The 22,472-nt window shown below is 38.5% G+C and overlaps 2 protein-coding genes across 5 annotated transcripts in view; one reads left to right on the forward strand and one right to left on the reverse strand.

Moving 5' to 3' along the window:
* The window catches only part of LOC138331040 (aspartate--tRNA ligase, mitochondrial-like), a 669,399-nt gene extending 650,013 nt beyond the window's left edge, over window positions 1-19,386 (reverse strand). For all 4 annotated transcript variants that reach the window (XM_069278496.1, XM_069278498.1, XM_069278495.1 and 1 more), the window contains exons 1-3: window positions 19,186-19,386; window positions 14,566-14,840; window positions 13,243-13,329 (exon numbers count right to left, since the gene is read on the reverse strand). In XM_069278496.1, coding sequence (XP_069134597.1) covers window positions 13,243-13,329; window positions 14,566-14,840; window positions 19,186-19,303 — 480 coding nt within the window. In that variant the 5' untranslated portion in view covers window positions 19,304-19,386. The remainder of the gene's footprint in view (window positions 1-13,242; window positions 13,330-14,565; window positions 14,841-19,185) is intronic.
* A 109-nt stretch (window positions 19,387-19,495) lies between these two features.
* Window positions 19,496-22,472, forward strand: part of LOC138331043 (required for meiotic nuclear division protein 1 homolog) — a 46,273-nt gene continuing 43,296 nt past the window's right edge. Inside the window, 1 exon segment of the mRNA XM_069278501.1 lies at window positions 19,496-19,668. Within this exon segment, the coding sequence (XP_069134602.1) occupies window positions 19,662-19,668 (7 nt within the window). The 5' untranslated portion in view covers window positions 19,496-19,661.

Consider the following 22,472-nt stretch of genomic DNA (forward strand, 5'->3'; position numbering starts at 1 on the left):
GAATGCGTTGTATTCTGTTCCTGGAATGTGTGTTGTATGATGTCCTGGAATGTGTTGTATGATGGTCCTGGAATGTGTTGTATTCTGTCCTGGAATGTGTTGTATTCTGTCCTGGAATGTGTTGTATTCTGTCCTGGAATGTGTTTGTATTCTGTCCTGGAATGTGTTGTATTCTGTCCTGGAATGCGTTGTATTCTGTCCTGGAATGTGTTGTATTCTGTCCTATCTGTCCTGGAATGTGTTGTATTCTGTCCTGGAATGTGTTGTATTCTGTCCTGGAATGTGTTGTATTCTGTCCTGGAATGTGTTGTATTCTGTCCTGGAATGTGTTGTATTCTGTCCTGGAATGTGTTGTATTCTGTCCTGGAATGTGTTGTATTCTGTCCTGGAATGTGTTGTATGCTGTCCTGGAATGTGTGTGTATTCTGTCCTGGAATGCAATTGTATTCTGTCCTGGAATGTGTTGTATTCTGTCCTGGAATGTGTTGTATTCTGTCCTGGAATGTGTTGTATTCTGTCCTGAATGTGTTGTATTCTGTCCTGGAATGGAATGTGTTGTATTCTGTCCTGGAATGTGTTGTATTCTGTCCTGGAATGTGTTGTATTCTGTCCTGGAATGCATTGTATTCTGTCCTGGAATGTGTTGTATTCTGTCCTGGAATGCGTTGTATTCTGTCCTGGAATTTGTCTGTCTTAGAATGTGTTGTATTCTGTCCTGAAATGTGGTGTATTCTGTCCTGGAATGTGTTGTATTCTGTCCTGGAATGTGTTGTATTCTGTCCTGGAATGCGTTGTATTCTGTCCTGGAATGTGTTGTATTCTGTCCTGGAATGTGTTGCATGTTGTCCTGGAATGCGTTGTATTCTGTCCTGGAATGTGTTGTATTCTGTCCTGGAATGAACAAATGATATTCTGTCCTGGAATGTGTTGTATTCTGTCCTGGAATGTGTTGTATTCTGTCCTGGAATGTGTTGTATTCTGTCCTGGAATGTGTTGTATTCTGTCCTGGAATGTGTTGTATTCTGTCCTGGAATGTGTTGTATTCTGTCCTGGAATGTGTTGTATTCTGTCCTGGAATGTGTTGTATTCTGTCCTGGAATGTGTTGTATGATGTCCTGGAATGTGTTGTATTCTGTCCTGGAATGTGTTGTATGATGTCCTGGAATGTGTTGTATTCTGTCCTGGAATGTGTTGTATGATGTCCTGGAATGTGTTGTATTCTGTCCTGGAATGTGTTGTATTCTGTCCTGGAATGTGTTGTATTCTGTCCTGGAATGTGTTGTATTCTGTCCTGGAATGTGTTGTATGATCTGTCCTGGAATGTGTTGTATTCTGTCCTGGAATGTGTTGTTCTATTCTGTCCTGGAATGTGTTGTATTCTGTCCTGGAATGTGTTGTATTCTGTCCTGGAATGTGTTGTATTCTGTCCTGGAATGTGTTGTATTCTGTCCTGGAATGTGTTGTATTCTGTCCTGGAATGTGTTGTATTCTGTCCTGGAATGTGTTGTATTCTGTCCTGGAATGTGTTGTATTCTGTCCTGGAATGTGTTGTATTCTGTCCTGGAATGTGTTGTATTCTGTCCTGGAATGTGTTGTATTCTGTCCTGGAATGTGTTGTATTCTGTCCTGGAATGTGTTGTAATCTGTCCTGGAATGTGTTGTATTCTGTCCTGGAATGTGTTGTATTCTGTCCTGGAATGTGTTGTATTCTGTCCTGGAATGTGTTGTAATCTGTCCTGGAATGTGTTGTATTCTGTCCTGGAATGTGTTGTAATCTGTCCTGGAATGTGTTGTATTCTGTCCTGGAATGTGTTGTATTCTGTCCTGGAATGTGTTGTATTCTGTCCTGGAATGTGTTGTAATCTGTCCTGGAATGTGTTGTATTCTGTCCTGGAATGTGTTGTAATCTGTCCTGGAATGGAATGTGTTGTAATCTGTCCTGGAATGTGTTGTAATCTGTCCTGGAATGTGTTGTATTCTGTCCTGGAATGTGTTGTATTCTGTCCTGGAATGCGTTGTATTCTGTCCTGGAATTTGTCTGTCCTAGAATGTGTTGTATTCTGTCCTGAAATGTGTTGTATTCTGTCCTGGAATACGTTGTATTCTGTCCTGGAATGTGTTGTATTCTGTCCTGGAATGTGTTGTATTCTGTCCTGGAATGTGTTGTATTCTGTCCTGGAATGTGTTGTATTCTGTCCTGGAATGTGTTGTATTCTGTCCTGGAATGTGTTGTATTCTGTCCTGGAATGTGTTGTATTCTGTCCTGGAATGTGTTGTATTCTGTCCTGGAATGTGTTGTATTCTGTCCTGGAATGTGTTGTATTCTGTCCTGGAATGTGTTGTATTCTGTCCTAGAATGTGTTGTATTCTGTCCTGGAATGTGTTGTATTCTGTCCTGGAATGTGTTGTATTCTGTCCTGGAATGTGTTGTATTCTGTCCTGGAATGTGTTGTATTCTGTCCTGGAATGTGTTGTATTCTGTCCTGGAATGTGTTGTATTCTGTCCTGGAATGTGTTGTATTCTGTCCTGGAATGCATGCTGGAATGTGTTGTATTCTGTCCTGGAATGTGTTGTATTCTGTCCTGGAATGTGTTGTATTCTGTCCTGGAATGTGTTGTATTCTGTCCTGGAATGTGTTGTATTCTGTCCTGGAATGTGTTGTATTCTGTCCTGGAATGTGTTGTATTCTGTCCTGGAATGTGTTGTATTCTGTCCTGGATGTGTTGTATTCTGTCCTGGAATGTGTTGTATTCTGTCCTGGAATGTGTTTGTATGTCTGTCCTGGAATGTGTTGATTCTGTCCTGGAATGTGTTGTATTCTGTCCTGGAATGTGTTGTATTCTGTCCTGGAATGTGTTGTATTCTGTCCTGGAATGTGTTGTATTCTGTCCTGGAATGTGTTGTATTCTGTCCTGGAATGTGTTGTATTCTGTCCTGGAATGTGTTGTATTCTGTCCTGGAATGCATGCGTTGTATTCTGTCCTGGAATGTGTTGTATTCTGTCCTGGAATGTGTTGTATTCTGTCCTGGAATGTGTTGTATTCTGTCCTGGAATGCGTTGTATTCTGTCCTGGAATGCGTTGTATTCTGTCCTGGAATGTGTTGTATTCTGTCCTGGAATGTGTTGTATTCTGTCCTGGAATGTGTTGTATTCTGTCCTGGAATGTGTTGTATTCTGTCCTGGAATGTGTTGTATTCTGTCCTGGAATGTGTTGTATTCTGTCCTGGAATGTGTTGTATTCTGTCCTGGAATGTGTTGTATTCTGTCCTGGAATGTGTTGTATTCTGTCCTGGAATGTGTTGTATTCTGTCCTGGAATGTGTTGTATTCTGTCCTGGAATGTGTTGTATTCTGTCCTAGAATGTGTTGTATTCTGTCCTGGAATGTGTTGTATTCTGTCCTGGAATGTGTTGTATTCTGTCCTGGAATGTGTTGTATTCTGTCCTGGAATGTGTTGTATTCTGTCCTGGAATGTGTTGTATTCTGTCCTGGAATGTGTTGTGTTGTCCTGAATTATCTGTCCTGGAATGTGTTGTATTCTGTCCTGGAATGTGTTGTATTCTGTCCTGGAATGTGTTGTATTCTGTCCTGGAATGTGTTGTATTTCTGTCCTGGAATGTGTTGTATTCTGTCCTGGAATGTGTTGTATTCTGTCCTGGAAATGTGTTGTATTCTGTCCTGGAATGTGTTGTATTCTGTCCTGGAATGTGTTGTATGATGTCCTGGAATGTGTTGTATGATGTCCTGGAATGTGTTGATATTCTGTCCTGGAATGTGTTTGTATTCTGTCCTGGAATGTGTTGTATTCTGTCCTGGAATGTGTTGTATTCTGTCCTGGAATGTGTTGTATTCTGTCCTGGAATGTGTTGTATTCTGTCCTGGAATGTGTTGTATTCTGTCCTGGAATGTGTTGTATTCTGTCCTGGAATGTGTTGTATTCTGTCCTGGAATGTGTTGTATTCTGTCCTGGAATGTGTTGTATTCTGTCCTGGAATGTGTTGTATTCTGTCCTGGAATGTGTTGTATTCTGTCCTGGAATGCGTTTGTATTCTGTCCTGGAATGTGTTGTATTCTGTCCTGGAATGTGTTGTATTCTGTCCTGGAATGTGTTGTATTCTGTCCTGGAATGTGTTGGATGATTTCCTGGAATGTGTTGCAAGTTGTCCTGGAATGTGTTGTATTCTGTCCTGGAATGTGTTGTAATCTGTCCTGGAATGTGTTGTATAATCTGTACCCTGGAATGTGTTGTATTCTGTCCTGGAATGTGTTGTATTCTGTCCTGGAATGTGTTGCAAGTTGTCCTGGTAATATTTGTCCTGGAATGTGTTGTATTGTCCTGGAATGTGTTGTATTCTGTCCCTGGAATGTGTTGTATTCTGTCCTGGAATGTGTTGTATTCTGTCCTGGAATGTGTTGTATTCTGTCCTGGAATGTGTTGTATTCTGTCCTGGAATGTGTTGTAATCTGTCCTGGAATGTGTTGTAATCTGTCCTGGAATGTGTTGTAATCTGTCCTGGAATGTGTTGTAATCTGTCCTGGAATGGTGTTGTATTCTGTCCTGGAATTTGTTGTATTTCTGTCTGGAATGTGTTGTATTCTGTCCTGGAATGTGTTGTATCTGTCCTGGAATGTGTTGTAATCTGTCCTGGAATGTGTTGTATTTCTGTCCTGGAAATGCATTGTATTCTGTCTGGAAATTGTATTCTGTCCTGGAATGTGTTGTATTCTGTCCTGGGAATGCGTTATTGTACTTCTGTCTTGGAATTTGTCTGTCTCTAGAATGTGTTGTATTCTGTCCTGAAATGTGTTGTATTCTGTCCTGGAATACGGTTGTATTCTGTCCTGGAATGTGTTGTATTCTGTCCTGGAATGTGTTGTATTCTGTCCTGGAATGGTGATTATTGTCTGGGATGTGTGTATGATTCTGGGAATGTGTTGTATGATGTCCTGGAATGTGTTGATAATCTGTCCTGGAATGTGTTGTATTCTGTCCTGGAAAGTGTTGTATTCTGTCCTGGAATGTGTTGTGTTGTATGATGTGCCTGGAATGCGTTTGTATGATGTCCTGGAATGTGTTGTATTCTGTCCTGGAACGTGTTGTATTCTGTCCTGGAATGTGTTGTATTCTGTCCTGGAATGCGTTGTATGATGTTGGATGATGTGTCCTGGAATGCGTTGTGTTTCTGTCCTGGAATGCGTTGGATGATGTCCTGGAATGTGTGTTGGTATTGGATCTGTCCTGGAATTTGTCCTAGGAAGCGTTGTATTTCTGTCCTGGAAATGCGTTGTATTCTGTCCTGGAAAAAATGTGTTGTAATTCTGTCCTGGAATGTGTTGTAATCTGTCCTGGAATGTGTTGTAATCTGTCCTGGAATGTGTTTTTTATTAGCTCCACCTGGTCCAAAGGATGTCCGAGGTGCTAAGCTAATGGGATACCGCAGCGTCCGGTGTCCGTCGTCCGTCGTCCTGCGTCCGTCAACAATCGACTTCTTCTCCATAACCGCTGTCGGATTTCAACGAAATTTGACTGGTAGCATCCTTATGGGCTTACTAACTTTAAAATTGTACAAATTGATGGGGGCTGACCCCCCGGGGGGCCTGAGGGGCGGGGCCAAAAGGGGTCAATTTGGCCATTTCCATATAAACAACTTCTTCTCTGAAACCAAGCATGGGATAGCACCCATAATGCAATGGTAGCATCGTTTATAGGGTGGGGAATTCAAAATTGTACAAATAATGGGGCTGACCCCCAGGGGGCCTGAGGGGCGGGGTCAAAAGGGGTCAATTTGGCTATTTCCATATAAACAACTTTCTTCTCAATGGGATAGCACCCATAATGCAATGGTAGCATCCTTATAGGGTGGGATTCAAAATTGTACAAATGATGGGGCTGACCCCCGGGGTGCCTGAGGGGCGGGGTCAAATGGGGTCAATTTGGCTATTTCCATAATAAACGACTTCTTCTCTGAAACTAAGCATGAGATAGCACTCATAATGCAATTGTAGTATCGTTATAGGGTGGGGATTCAAAATTGTACAAATGATTGGGCTGACCCCCAGGGGGCCTGAGGGGCGGGGTCAAAAGGGGTCAATTTGGCTATTTCCATATAAACAACTTCTTCTCTGAAACCAAGCATGGGATAGCACCCATAATGCAATGGTAGCATCCTTATAGGGTGAGGATTCAAAATTGTACAAATAATGGGGCTGACCCCCGGGGGCCTGAGGGGCGGGGTCTAAAGGGGGCCAATTTGGCTATTTCCATATAAACGACTTCTTCTCTGAAACTAAGCATGGTATAGCACCCATAATGCAATGGTAGCATCCTTATAGGGTGGGAATTCAAAATTGCGCAAATGACGGGGCTGACCCCCCGGGGGTCTGAGGGGCGGGGTCAAAAGCTGTCAATTTGGCTATTTCCATATAAATGACTTCTCTGCAACTAAGCATGGTATAGCACCCATTATGCAATGGTAGCATCCTTATAGGGTGGGGATTCCAAATGTGGAAATGATGGGGCTGACCCCCCGGGGGCCTGAGGGGCGGGGTCAAAAGGGGTCAATTTGGCTATTTCCATATAAACGACTTCTTCTCTGCAACTAAGCATGGTATAGCACCCATAATGCAATGGTAGCATCCTTGTAGGCTGGGGATTCCAAATTGAGCAAATGATAGGGCCGACCCCCCGGGACCTGAGGGGCGGGGTCAAAAGTGGTCAATTTCCATATAAATGACTTTTCTCTGCAACTTAACATGGGATTGCGCTCATAATGCAATGGTTACATCGTTATAGGGTTTGGATTCAAAATTTTGCAAATGATGGGGCTGACCCCCGGGGGCCTGAAGGGTGGGGTTAAAAGGGGTCAATTTAGCTATTTCTATATAAACGACTTCTTCTCTGCAACTAAGAATGGAAGAGCACTTATAATGCAATGGTAGCATCCTTATAGGGTTGGGATTTGAAAATTGTACAAATGATAGGGCTTACCCCCTGGCCTTAAACAGCAATATATGCGAGGTCAAAAAGGTCAATTAGGCTACTATTTTCATATAAATTACTTTGTCTCTGAACCTATGTATTGAATAGCATATTTGTATGGTATCAATAGCATCATTGTATGGTTGTGATTCAAAATTAAACTTTGGGAGTCAATTTTGCTTATTTTTTCTAATTGTCAGAGTCTTGTGATAATTACTGACAAAAAACCAGGTGAGCGATACAGGACCTCTGGGCCTCTTGTTTTGTCCTGGAATGTGTTGTATTCTGTCCTGGAATGCGTTGTATTCTGTCCTGGAATTTGTCTGTCCTAGAATGTGTTGTATTCTGTCCTGAAATGTGTTTGTATTCTGTCCTGAAATGTGTTGTATTCTGTCCTGGAATATGTGTGAATGTTTGTATTCTGTCCTGGAATGTTGTTGTATTCTGTCCTGGAATGTGTTGTAGTTTCTGTCCTGGAATGTGTGTTGTATTCTGTCCTGGAATGTGTTGTATTCTGTCCTGGAATACGTTGTATTCTGTCCTGGAATGTGTTGTATTCTGTCCTGGAATGCATTGTATTCTGTCCTGGAATACGTGTTGTCTGTCCTAGAATGTGTTGTATTCTGTCCTGGAATGTGTTGTATTCTGTCCTGGAATTTGTCTGGCGAATGTGTTGTATTCTGTCCTGGAATGTGTTGTATTCTGTCCTGGAATGTGTTGTATTCTGTCCTGGAATGTGTTGTATTCTGTCCTGGAATGTGTTGTATTCTGTCCTGGAATGTGTTGTATTCTGTCCTGGAATGTGTTGTATTCTGTCCTGGAATGTGTTGTATTCTGTCCTGGAATGTGTTGTATTCTGTCCTGGAATGTGTTGTATTCTGTCCTGGAATGTGTTGTATTCTGTCCTGGAATGTGTTGTATTCTGTCCTGGAATGTGTTGTATTCTGTCCTGGAATGTGTTGTATTCTGTCCTGGAATGTGTTGTATTCTGTCCTGGAATGTGTTGTATTCTGTCCTGGAATGTGTTGTATTCTGTCCTGGAATGTGTTGTATTCTGTCCTGGAATGTGTTGTATTCTGTCCTGGAATGTGTTGTATTCTGTCCTGGAATGTGTTGTATTCTGTCCTGGAATGTGTTGTATTCTGTCCTGGAATGTGTTGTATTCTGTCCTGGAATGTGTTGTATTCTGTCCTGGAATGTGTTGTATTCTGTCCTGGAATGTGTTGTATTCTGTCCTGGAATGTGTTGTATTCTGTCCTGGAATGTGTTGTATTCTGTCCTGGAATGTGTTGTATTCTGTCCTGGAATGTGTTGTATTCTGTCCTGGAATGTGTTGTTTATTCTGTCCTGGAATGTGTTGTATTCTGTCCTGGAATGTGTTGTATTCTGTCCTGGAATGTGTTGTATTCTGTCCTGGAATGTGTTGTATTCTGTCCTGGAATGTGTTGTATTCTGTCCTGGAATGTGTTGTATTCTGTCCTGGAATGTGTTGTATTCTGTCCTGGAATGTGTTGTATTCTGTCCTGGAATGTGTTGTATTCTGTCCTGGAATGTGTTTGTATTCTGTCCTGGAATGCGTTGTATTCTGTCCTGGAATGTTGTTGTATTCTGTCCTGGAATGTGTTGTATTCTGTCCTGGAATGTGTTTGTATTCTGTCCTGGAATGTGTTGTATTCTGTCCTGGAAATGTGTTGTATTCTGTCCTGGAATGTGTTGTATTCTGTCCTGGAATGTGTTGTATTCTGTCCTGGAATGTGTTGTATTCTGTCCTGGAATGTGTTGTATTCTGTCCTGGAATGTGTTGTATGATGTCTCCTGGAATGTGTTGTATTATGTCCTGGAATGTGTTGTATTCTGTCCTGGAATGTGTTGTATTCTGTCCTAGAATGTGTTGTATTCTGTCCTGGAATGCGTTGTATGATGTCCTGGAACGTGTTGTATTCTGTCCTGGAATGTGTTGTATTCTGTCCTGGAATGTGTTGTATTCTGTCCTGGAATGTGTTGTATTCTGTCCTGGAATGCGTTGTATTCTGTCCTGGAATGCGTTGTATGATGTCCTGGAATGTGTTGTATTCTGTCCTGGAATGTGTTGTATTCTGTCCTGGAATGTGTTGTATTCTGTCCTGGAATGTGTTGTATTCTGTCCTGGAATGTGTTGTATGATGTCCTGGGAATGTGTTGTATGATGTCTTGGAATGTGTTGTATTGATGTCCTAGAATGTGTTGTAATTCTGTCCTGGAATGTGTTGTATTCTGTCCTGGAATGTGTTGTATTCTGTCCTGGAATGGTTTGTATGATGTCCTGGAATGTGTTGTATTCTGTCCTGGAACGTGTTGTATTCTGTCCTGGAATGTGTTGTATTCTGTCCTGGAATGTGTTGTATTCTGTCCTGGAATGCGTTGGATGATGTCCTGGAATGTGTTGCATGTTTCCTGGAATGTGTTGTATTCTGTCCTGGAATGTGTGTTGTATTCTGTCCTGGAATGTGTTGTATTCTGTCCTGGAATGTGTTGTATGATGTCCTGGGATGTGTTGTATGATGTCTTGGAATGAATGTGTTGTATGATGTCCTGGAATGTGTTGTAATCTGTCCTGGAATGTGTTGTATTCTGTCCTGGAATGTGTTGTATTCTGTCCTGGAATGCGTTGGATATTGATGTCCTGGAATGCGTTGTATTCTGTCCTGGAATGTGTTGTATTCTGTCCTGGAATGTGTTGTATTCTGTCCTTGAATGCGTTGGATTCTGTCCTGGAATGTGTTGTATTCTGTCTGGAATGTGTTGTATTCTGTCCTGGAATGTGTTGTATTCTGTCCTGGAATGTGTTGTATTCTGTCCTGGAATGTGTTGTATTCTGTCCTGGAATGTGTTGTATTCTGTCCTGGAATGTGTTGTATTCTGTCCTGGAATGTGTTGTATGATGTCCTGGAATGTGTTGCATGTTGTCCTGGAATGTGTTGTATTCTGTCCTGGAATGTGTTGTATTCTGTCCTGGAATGTGTTGTATTCTGTCCTGGAATGTGTTGTATTCTGTCCTGGAATGTGTTGTATTCTGTCCTGGAATGTGTTGTATTCTGTCCTGGAATGTGTTGTATTCTGTCCTGGAATGTGTTGTATTCTGTCCTGGAATGTGTTGTATTCTGTCCTGGAATGTGTTGTATTCTGTCCTGGAATGTGTTGTATTCTGTCCTGGAATGTGTTGTATGTCTGTCCTGGAATGCGTTGTATGATGTCCTGGAATGTGTTGTATTCTGTCCTGGAATGTGTTGTATTCTGTCCTGGAATGTGTTGTATTCTGTCCTGGAATGTGTTGTATTCTGTCCTGGAATGCGTTGTATTCTGTCCTGGAATGTGTTGTATTCATGTTGTCCTGGAATGTGTTGTATTCTGTCCTGGAATGTGTTGTATTCTGTCCTGGAATGTGTTGTATTCTGTCCTGGAATGTGTTGTATGATGTCCTGGAATGTGTTGTATTCTGTCCTGGAATGTGTGTTGTATCTGTCCTGGAATGTGTTGTAATCTGTCCTGGAATGTGTTGTATTCTGTCCTGGAATGTGTTGTATTCTGTCCTGGAATGCGTTGTATTCTGTCCTGGAATGGTTGTATTCTGTTGGAATGATGATGATGTCCTGGAATGCGTTGTATTCTGTCCTGGAATTCTGTCCTGGAATGCGTTGTATTCTGTCCTGGAATGCGTTGGATGATGTCCTGGAATGTGTTGTATTCTGTTCTGGAATGTGTTGTATTCTGTCCTGGAATGTGTTGTATTCTGTCCTGGAATGTGTTGCAAGTTGTCCTGGAATGTGTTGTATTCTGTCCTGGAATGTGTTGTAATCTGTCCTGGAATGTGTTGTATTCTGTACTGGAATGTGTTGTATTCTGTCTTGGAATGTGTTGTATTCTGTCCTGGAATGTGTTGTATTCTGTCCTGGAATGTGTTGTATTCTGTCCTGGAATGTGTTGTATTCTGTCCTGGAATGTGTTGTATTCTGTCCTGGAATGTGTTGTATTCTGTCCTGGAATGTGTTGTATTCTGTCCTGGAATGTGTTGTATTCTGTCCTGGAATGTGTTGTATTCTGTCCTGGAATGTGTTGTATTCTGTCCTGGAATGTGTTGTTTGACGTCCTAGAATGCATTGTATTCTGTCCTGGAATGTGTTGTATTCTGTCCTGGAATGGGTTGTATTCTGTCCTGGAACGTGTTGTATTCTGTCCTGGAATGTGTTGTATGATGTCCTGGAATGTGTTGTATTCTGTCCTGGAATGCGTTGTATTCTGTCCTGGAATGTGTTGTATTCTGTCCTGGAATGTGTTGTATTCTGTCCTGGAATGTGTTGTATTCTGTCCTGGAATGTGTTGTATTCTGTCCTGGAATGTGTTGTATTCTGTCCTGGAATGTGTTGTATTCTGTCCTGGAATGTGTTGTATTCTGTCCTGGAATGTGTTGTATTCTGTCCTGGAATGTGTTGTATTCTGTCCTGGAATGTGTTGTATTCTGTCCTAGAATGTGTTGTATTCTGTCCTGGAATGTGTTGTATTCTGTCCTGGAATGTGTTGTATTCTGTCCTGGAATGTGTTGTATTCTGTCCTGGAATGTGTTGTATTCTGTCCTGGAATGTGTTGTATTCTGTCCTGGAATGTGTTGTATTCTGTCCTGGAATGTGTTGTATTCTGTCCTGGAATGTGTTGTATTCTGTCCTGGAATGTGTTGTATTCTGTCCTGGAATGCGTTGTATTCTGTCCTGGAATGTGTTGTATTCTGTCCTGGAATGTGTTGTATTCTGTCCTGGAATGTGTTGTATTCTGTCCTGGAATGTGTTGTATTCTGTCCTGGAATGTGTTGTATTCTGTCCTGGAATGTGTTGTATGATGTCCTGGAATGTGTTGCAGATATGATATAAGTTTATTGTGTTGTTACTGCTGGTCTGTATTTCCTTATAATGACACTTCCAACTTTCTTATTTTAGAAAATAGATATTCTGTTATTGGTCAAGTATCCTAACCAATAATCATGTTTTCTGTCCTGGAAGGTGTTGCCGATATGGGAAGGAACAACCAATGTATTATCACTGGATGTGTTAAGGGCGCTGATGAAAACTAAAGGGAGAGCACTCCAGGCCTGGCATGATGACATCATCACTCGAGTGGAATCTGTTGCTCATCATACTGAGCTCAATCAGGCTGTAGAAAAGGTTACCAAGAGTGCATCCTCTGTCATCGATTTCACACAAAAACATTCTGACATCTTGGACAAGGCAGCTAGAGACTTTGCTTACAGTCTGTCCACAACATATATAGGTAATTATTACTCCATGGTCCATAGAAATGAGGCTGGTTTTATAAAGGACCATATCTGTTATTATCGGTTTGAAACCAGTACACAATCTTATAATGACAAATATTCAATCCAACTTTTTTGTTGTTGCCTTTACAGGAGCCTTAATGGTGCAACATGCGGTAGAAACGGGGTCTGATCCCACTGATGTTTACACAGCTCAAAGGTAACAATTATAAGATGTTCATGGTATTGTTGTTGGACTGTCGTTATTTTTACCCAAGGACAATGTCACAGTCAAAGTAAAGGGAGAATAACTCACCAATTACAGGCTTCTACCTGAAGTACAGAGACTTCCTTTAAGTCAATACAGTGTACCATTACAGTCAAAACTCATTATCTCAAAATCACTTGACTCGAAATTCTGGTTGAGTCGAATTAATTTTGAAGTCCCGTTTTTTTTCCCTTCTTTGTATATGTTTTTTAAGATTGGATGAGTCGAATTTCCATGAATCGAAACTCTGGTTGAGTCAAAGTCAATTCCTGGTCCCTAGAACGGATATTCAGCGAAAAAAATAGTCGCTATCTTGAATTTAATTTCAGTCAAAATTTTAAATTAAAACAAAATAAATTACGTAAATATACCATATATAAAAACAATTGAAATTCACCTGTGGTTTGTTGCAAGACATGATGGTTTTTACTCGTTCAGCTACTATATTCTGTTTAGGTTTGTTGTAGGAACCACTGACAATATAGCCTACCACCTACAGGAAATCCAGGTGCATGCCTATCGTGACGAAAATAGTATTGTAATTAAAGTTTTTTAAGTATTTAAAAAATCCAAAAACATCTGAAAACATCTATCCAAAACGATTTAATTAGGGCTAATTAGTACATGTTCATACAATTTTTAGGGATAATTGACAGATTTTAATGGGTATTTTACATGGAGCACTGTGTCAACAAAACCTACACCTCACTTACCGATCTCCTCTGATGTTCTGGTCTCATCCTTACGGTTCCCTTCACTTCCAACACACTTTCACGATCTAGTGATTTTATCATTATCGCCTACAATATATAAATTGTCAATTCATCCCCCAAAAAAAACAGTGATTTCAGTACTTTGATGTTTTTTTTTTTTTTTTTGTATTATATATTATATACAAGTTGTTATTATATCAGCATTATTTCCAAAAACCTGATGACATTACACTACCTCACAGATATAGTAAAGTTCCCTATAACACTGAGGCTTAAAGTGAATAGTCGGGCAAAGGAAGGCTAAAGTCGGTAAAAATGGTGTTAATATATCCAGTATGATTTCTTATGAAATAGAAAAATAAAATTTCCCGTCAAAATCGCTCTACATGTTAAGTAATTAATTTATATTATAGAAATCCTAAAACATCCTCCCGGCTAGCTACATCTGTGTTGGTATTTCCATGCAGCCTCGCTTTCAAAGAGTTAAGCAAATTTATTTTTAGAACTGTGCTAAATTAACAAGGGGCTTTTCCATTAATTTCATTGGTCAAAACTACACAACATCAGCTGAACTTGACAGTAATAGTGATTTTGATATGTAAAGGTTTTTGGAAGGCCAATGAACGCATTTAGACTGGTTTTCTTTGCCCGATTATCCACTTTAAAAAATATTTCTCTTCATTGTCTAGTAAATCAAACAATCATACATATTGTTTCTTCTTTTGACCATCTTATAGTTACATACAACAAGTGTGGAATCATAAAGGCTTAGAGACTTCAAATGGAACAGCATTAAGTTGCCTTCTGATGGACACATTTTTTCAAATTCATCCAAAACAATATTTTATGCAGTGACCTTATTTTCTTAAGTGTTTGGTTTACTTCAAATAATGATACATTACAAACATATGGATTTTTTTTAAACATTCTTCATAGTTTATCTCTATGGTTACTAAATATATCATGTAAATCTAGTGCGGGTTCATAGGTAATTCCATCCAAACTTGACGCAATTTATTGTGTACTTCATTTGTTTATAATGATTTGGGAGCGTTTCAGTGATTCAATAAAATAATTACATGTACGTGCATTTGAATGAAGATATTAATTGTCAATGATTAATTCATATCAATAATATCATAATTATGTCTAGGCATGTGTTGTATACTTTGTACCATCGTCGGAAATCCACGAGTCATCGCACTACGTTTGTCACAAATGTAAAGCGGTGACTCATGTGTTTCCGATAATGACTTTGTAATTGTACATACGATAAATGGAATGTTTTTGATCACATCTTTACTTTTGTATTGATTTACTTACCATATTATCCGGGACAACAATTTGAACTTGTCCAGTCCAGTCATATAACTTTAAGAATAACTTTGAACTTCGATCCACCCATCCACAAAGTACAACAGAGTGGTCGACATCTGACACTGTCAAGGACCCACATAAGTGGGTTCGATCAGTGAAACTTGTCAGTTGAATTTTCTGTGTTTCATGGTCACCAGTTATATCTTTTGATGAAAACTTGGCACAGGAAGTACTGAATGTCCTAGAATTGGTCTTTATTTCTTGAAAATATGTGATAAATTCTGAAAATAAAGTATAATACTGCTGTAAATGTTTCTGGATTCTGAAAACTTAATATCATTAAAAAGTCTTTAAAACTTAAAGATGCACCTCCGCCAATGAATGGTATTTTTTCTCAAACAAAAGCAGACGATTATGTATTTTTCCAGTAATAATAGTTACTTACTTTACTATTTTACCACTATTGAAAAGTTGAGCTTCTTATTTTAATTCAAGATAGAAATATTGAATTTTTTTTTATTTCATCCCGAAAAAAATCCATGGCACTATGTCATATATAGAATTATGTACTGATGTTGCATGCATGAAATACAAAATAAATTATTTCATATGCATTTTTGTATGAGTTAGACACATATAGACAAGATTATACATAAGTTCTTGTTCAAAAATTGTATTGTGAATATCATTTATGCTCTATCGACTTAAGCACAAATCTATCAGTAACCTCAGAACAGCGCAGCTCTCTATAAATGTGGTCGAAGGTTGAGTAGAGCAAAGCTCTACTAACCATAACACATGATGTGTGAGCATATTGATTCCAATACATTCCAGAACCCTTTGGAATTTGAAATCGTGTCCTACGGGAAAAGTCTTAAATTCGGCTTCATGTTAAGGAAGCCATGATTTGATTCTCGTTATCATCACAAGATTTGAAATTTTCTGTATAGATGAAACGTCTGTCATTGGGATAAACTTTGTTATTATTATAAGAAGATTTAAATAACTACACATAAACAAGGATAGCACAATTTAAAAATGTATGGTCAAAAAGATATACTCCGTGTGTTGTCAAGCGCACACCATCGTCAGCAGTGACATCATGAAACCTGTTGCCGAAGATGCCGATACAGATTCCCGCACATTTTTGATACAATTGCCAAGTTTTACCACCTTTGATCTATCCCAGTTGAAGTTTTGAGAATCCTGTATTTACATGTGCATGTTTAAGATGTGCTCTTCCGAGGCTTTGCCTTAAATTTGAATATTTATATTTACTTTTTCTCTCAAAGTTAACATGTACAAAGTAAAAAGTATAAGCTTAGGACTGTCCATTAATGATTCATATTAAAAGGGTGATTGAAATAAAGAAATAATTTGTGCTTAAAAATTTTTAATTCTTAGATTTCGAAGTAGACTGGTCAAATCTTGGAAAAACCAAGGTCTTCTATATGTACATATATATTATCAATTTGAACTGTGTTCAATAGAGCCAAACTATTATACATATCCTAGATGTATCGTTTTCCGCACACCTAAAATTTTGGTTTTATTAGTTTAACGTCCTATTAACAGCCAGGGTCATGTAAGGACGTGCCAGGTTTGTTGGTAGAGGAAAGCCGGAGTCCCTGTACCCGGAGAGAAACCACCGACCAGGGATCAGTACCTGGCAAGTGCCCCACATGGGATTATCGATCCCGAATCCCAGAGATGGAGATCTTGTGGTAATACGTATGTCATGACATCTTAACCACTCGGCCACTGCGGCCCCTAGTTGCACCTAAAAAGTTGAGATTTAAAAAATATAGAAGTAAAATAAAATAAAAAAATAAAAAGAAAGTCAAACTAATCATAATCCAAATACTGTTGATCAAGTTAAGGCGTTTTTGAACTTTCTCCTTGTCTCTTATTCATACTTAGCTGACGATGAAAACAGTACTTCAAACATATATGTACCTTCGAGTTGCCAACGTCATCATTATTTGCGCTCCACACAAAACAACATTTCTACATTGATTCACAAATGCCATATAGATGTTTTTTCTGTAAGTATTATCCTTAATTAATTCTGATGCAAGATAGAAAGGAAAATGTATTAACATCAGTTTTTACCGTTTTTCTAAAAAAAAAAATTGTAATAAAATGGTAAAGTTTTGAAATAGTTTGTAAATTCTGCTTTTATTTTGAATAAGAAAAGAATATAATATGATGTTGAAAAATATTAATTTTGAATTTCAGTATTTTAGGAAACACTGGACTTTGTAGTATCCATAAAAATTATTATAATCGATACAATTGTCCATTTAACAGTAAGGTGACCCAATTAAGCATTTTTGACGATGATATATCCGCAGTTATAAAGTTGCCAGCAATGTCTTGTAAATATTTTAGGGCTGAAAACTACTGCAATACAATAGCATTACAAAATTGATCTCCAAATACATGTACAAACACTTCATTTTGCTGGTTCAGTAGTGACTAGTACTGTAGATTGTTTTTCATCATCATTTTGCGATAACAAGGAATAAACAGCAACCACACTATCCAAAAATAGCCGAGTATTATATGTGACCCCATCGTGTTCTGTGCAAATGACGTCACCCGGAAATCAAAGTGCACGATTGTTGATATGTGTGAAAATAGAGCCTCAGACGATATTTTAGAATTTAATAAAGATGCTCCATCGCTGACAGCATAAACAATATATACTCATCATTTGAACAATAAATGGTGTTTAAATGTGTATATATATGTCTAATTAACACAAAAAATAATATAAAATAATCTGTGTTGCTTTTGGTGCGTGCACAATCAGTACTTCATTCCATTGGGATATAGTGCTATGGAATTTTTCGGGACGCAATTATAATTATTCTTATAAGGACAATTCAGTCTAAGAGAACATTAAAATTTGTACATATATCAGAAAAACACAGTTCTAAAAGAAATTAGATCAGTTGGTTTTACTGTGATGTGCCAGAAAAGCTCATGTAGGTGAAATGCGTGTGAAATGTTCAAACTCGCTCTCTGTCCGCCATTACACATTGTTGTCAAACATCTTATATGCCGAACCCTATTCCTTGCTCGTAAAGTAATGCAACTTTTGTCTAGAACTGCTCAAATCGCTCTGACAGTAACCTGTTTACCTTATTAGGTGAATTGTCTTGCTTAAAAAATCATTTTATCACCTCCTCAGTGGTTATGTAGTTCATTTGTTACAACGGTATCAATTAAAATACTAATCGATGACGTGGAATTTGTCAATATTTTATGCTATATGTTTCATAAGAAATGTAGAACAATACATTTATGCCATATTTTGCTTCTTGGTTATGTAAAAGAATTAGCCTGAGTGAATTGTCCCTTTAATGTACTTTTATCTTAAAGTAAAATTAGGAGCTCAAACTTTTCAATGGTGGTAATTGGTGTAATGCAAGTAACTTTTGTAACCAAATAAAAAAATACCAATTCGTCTGCTTCTGTTTTTGATAGAGAAAAAACACCATTTGTCAGCGGTGGAGCATCTTTAATTTAAAGGTACTAGAGGTATATCTTAGACAATCTATGCATAATGTAAATGTACAATTTAGAGTCCTGTATTTTTACATAGAAAAAGTATTAAAAGTGTTCTACGTATTTTTCTCCGCCTCTATAAGTTTAAATTTTCGATATTTACTGACTTCTGTACGGGTATTGCCGATAGTGACCATGTGAAACGGCTCGGGATGTTCCGATCTATACGGGTATCGAGGATGTCGTTCACGTGATGCAACTCAGTTTTCCGATATTACCCGATAGTTTGAAACATGGTGTTGACTGTGCGGTTCTTTCAAAAGGTGTGATATTTCATGCGACATGTAATTTTATGTCAATAGTATATTGGTGCTTTTATGGATCTGAACCATCATATATAACCATCCATATTCCAACATTGTTTGTTTTACGGCAGTTTGTGATGGTGAAAATTACAAGAAATACAACTTTAAAGCCCCACTATCCGTATCTGTCTTATTTTTTTTCGTGATTTAGAAGAATGGTGAAAAACAAATCCTGTTATAAATCATGCAGATATAGGACTAAATCGAAGTCAAGATGAGTGATAATGATTCTGAAACTTTTGATAAAAATCAAATAAATATTGAACATCGCTAGGTGGGTCCCACTTAGTCAAACAAGCCGAAGTAAGCCGACATTGTAGCGTCATTGCGGAGAACGTCATGTGACTACCGTAACTACGTAACGTCTGTCCGAACTCTTCCGAGAACAGGTCATGAACTTTCCGAATTCCATTCGACAATAATCGTAACTTCTATGACGACCAGCTTAAAATGAAGGCATGTTTACAAGTACTCCAACAATGTTAGAGGTATAGCACGACGAGACGCTTTTGATCATTACGTCGTGTCTAATATCAACTTTCAACAACTGCTGTACCAAAGTTATTAAGAAACCATTTAAAATATTCTTTGATATAACTTAATTTCAACTACATCTACAAATCCTAACAATATCGGGGTAGAATCTAACTTGTCTTTTTGCTGATAGTTACGTATAGTGTGGCTAAAAGTTACAATAACATATTAGAATTGTCCGTCAAAAAGGTACTGATCATAGTAGGGTTCTTACGCTTTAAAAATGTCCTCTGTTGATGCCATGCAGCACATCGTGTTGCAATATGTGATGAGAAGCGAATTCGTCTATTAAGCAATTTCATCAAATGTCCACAATTATTCAGCGACGACATATTCGCGTTTGAATGTATTTCTAAGTGGAAACCGGCTATTTACTTATGAAGGCGGCCATTGCAATCGACGTGTTTCACAAGCTTGAAATAGTATTTCTGTATACCAATGTAGAACTCCAATATGTTCCGAGTAAGATTTGTCTACTCGGAATAAATTTCCTTTAATCATAATCGTGAGAATGTTTGTAAAGTGATATTTTCGAGACGAAAATACAAATTTGCTGACGCAACTAATTGTGAATGACAAGTTCGACTGTAAGTAGAAATCTGTCAATGCAGTACAGTTTGATGAATTAACGTTAAATGATTATGCCATCACAGTACATACGATGCATGTAGTCAACCATGGAAAGCGAAAATGAAAGGTGAATATCGAATTTTAACCATCGAAGTTTCATATATTTTACAATTTACAACAATCTACAATAGAAATATATATACACACAAAGCCTTTGACAAAGTCCCACACAGACGCCTACATTACAAATTAAAATACTACGGCATAACAGGCAGCACACGCAAATAGATCACAGAATTTCTCTTGCAACGCTGCCAAACAGTTAGTACTTGAGGGAAAACAATCAAATAAAATACAAGTAACTTCAGGAGTCCCTCAAGGAACGTGTTTGGGCCCAATTCTGTTTCTCATATACATTAACGATTTCCATCAATACATGCAGTACAGCACACTAAGATTATTCGCAGACGACAGTATTATATACAAGACAATAAACAACAAAGACGACACAATAAAACTACAGCAAGATCTGAACGCAGCAGCTCAATGGGAAACAGACTGGCTGATGAAATTTCACCCAGATAAATGCAACATCATCAGTGTTACACCAAATTGCAACAAAATACATCACAACTACACACTCCACAATCACACACTCGAGCAAGTAAACTCAAGCAAATAGCTAGGACTAACACTACAAAAAAACCTAAAATGGGACATGCACATAAATAATATCACCGCAAATGCAAACAGATCACTAGGGTTTTTAAAGCGCAACTTAAAAATTAATTCACCACATATAAAAGCACACGCATATAAAGCACTAGTTTGACCCAAACTGGAATACTGCTCTTCCATATGGGATCCCCACAACACACACCAAATTCAACAGATAGAAAAAACACAACGCAGAGCAGCAAGATATGTTCACAACAAATATCACAATACCGGTTCAGTCACAAACATGACACGTACATCAACTCAACTGGCCAACATTACAGACACGACGGCTACACACAAGATTGATACTTTTCTACAAAATAATACACAATATAGTTGTCGTCGAATACCAGACCATACTCATACCAGTAGACCACAGAACCAGACACTCCAATCCACACTCCTTCAGACAAATCTCTGCTACAAAGGACACATACAAATATTCATTTTTCCCACAAACAATAACACAATGGAATCTCCTCCCTGTAGCAGCAGTACAATGCACTATACACTCGAGGACTTCAAGGCACATATTTCCAACGTAGCCCTTGAAGCCCTCACGCATTAGTTCTGCACACACCTTTTATCTATATACTAAAAAAAAAAAAACAAAAACAAAATCTAATCCTTTCACACCCTTGCACCCCTATATATAGGTCACCGTGACATAATCGTCATATTTTGACGGCTTCACTTAAATAGAAGAAGAAGATAGAGATTGGCAACTCCTCCATTTTTAAGATAGTTGAATATAGAAGAATAACTTTGATATGCTGTAAAAGTTCAGTAATTTTCAGATTGATATGCTGTAAAAGTTCAGTAATTTTCAGATGGTTTGAGTACGATTTTGGATAGTTAATAAAACAAAACACACTTCCGGTTTTGAATGCCTGATTTTCGAAAAACCATGCAGGTAAAATTGCTTATTTCCATGCTTTCAAAAATCATATTAAATATCATCGATCTGGAAAACTGATCACATCAAACCATGATATAATGCTTTAACTTTGTATTGATGCAAAAATATTATGTTTAAAAGAATATGCTTAAAAGTAGTTAGCCAAGGCAAAATGCATATAAACCAGAGGTCCCTCTGGCTGTCAACAAAGACAAAGGAGTTTCCTAGTATATATGTCTCTCTCTACATCTACAGGCAATGCATCTACAGTAATAATCAACAATACATGTTATATTTGACAAGTTTAATAGTCAAGGTAGTAAAACTCAAACTCAAACTAAAACGTTTCAAGAGTCATATAGCGAGAGAGCGATTCACGGGCGCCACGTGACCGCGTCCGCACACATCGGTGATGTCATCAAATCTGCGGTTTACATTAAACTTAAGGGTTATTTTTTAAGGTCCAACCCGGGACCTCAGAACACTAGGCGAATGCCTTACCTCTGAGCTAACTCACTGGTCACCAATGATCGACCCAGTCGATGACCAGATAGCTCATGTAGTTACAGTGTACGTAGTAGAACGAATATGTCTGCCTACTATGTTTTCTAGCAGATGGTGTTTTTGTGTACTAGTGGAGCACTCTTACAAAGTTTTTTATGCTTTTTATAGGTTACTAAATATTTCATGCTTATAGATACTTATAGATGCATAGATAGATAATAATATTATATATGGTTTTACGTGTATATGTTATTATAGATATGTAGCGTGGAAATTTATGTCAAGCTTAGTTATCCCCCGCCCAACGAAGTTGGCGGGGGATATACAAATGGGTTCCGTCCGTCCGTCTGTCCGTTCGTACGAATGGTTTCCGGAGCATAACTCTAAAACCAGTAGAGATATTTCCACGAAACTTCATACACACATTGGTCTTATGGTCTAGTAGTGCCTTTTGCTATTTTTAGGTTTTCATTTTTTGCATTTTTAGGTCATCTGACCGAAGGTCAGGATGACCTATTGTCATCATGTTTCATCCGTCGTCGTGCGCCGTCCGCCGTGCGTCGTGCGTAAAACTATTTATACAAAAGCCTATTCCTCCTAAACCGTTGAGTGAATTACATCATATTTGGTGTGAAACATCCTTGGGGAAGGACAATCATATTTTATATAAATGAGATAGGTCTGACCCCTAGGGGCAGAGGGGAGGGGCCCCGAAAAGGCAAATTTTCTTAATTTAAGCTTTAAAATCCTACTCCTCCTTCATCCTTGAATAGAGTTCATCCATATTTGATGTGAAACATCCTTGGGGA

This window comes from Argopecten irradians, chromosome 9 (genome assembly GCF_041381155.1).
Source record: "Argopecten irradians isolate NY chromosome 9, Ai_NY, whole genome shotgun sequence".
NCBI lineage: Eukaryota > Metazoa > Mollusca > Bivalvia > Pectinida > Pectinidae > Argopecten > Argopecten irradians.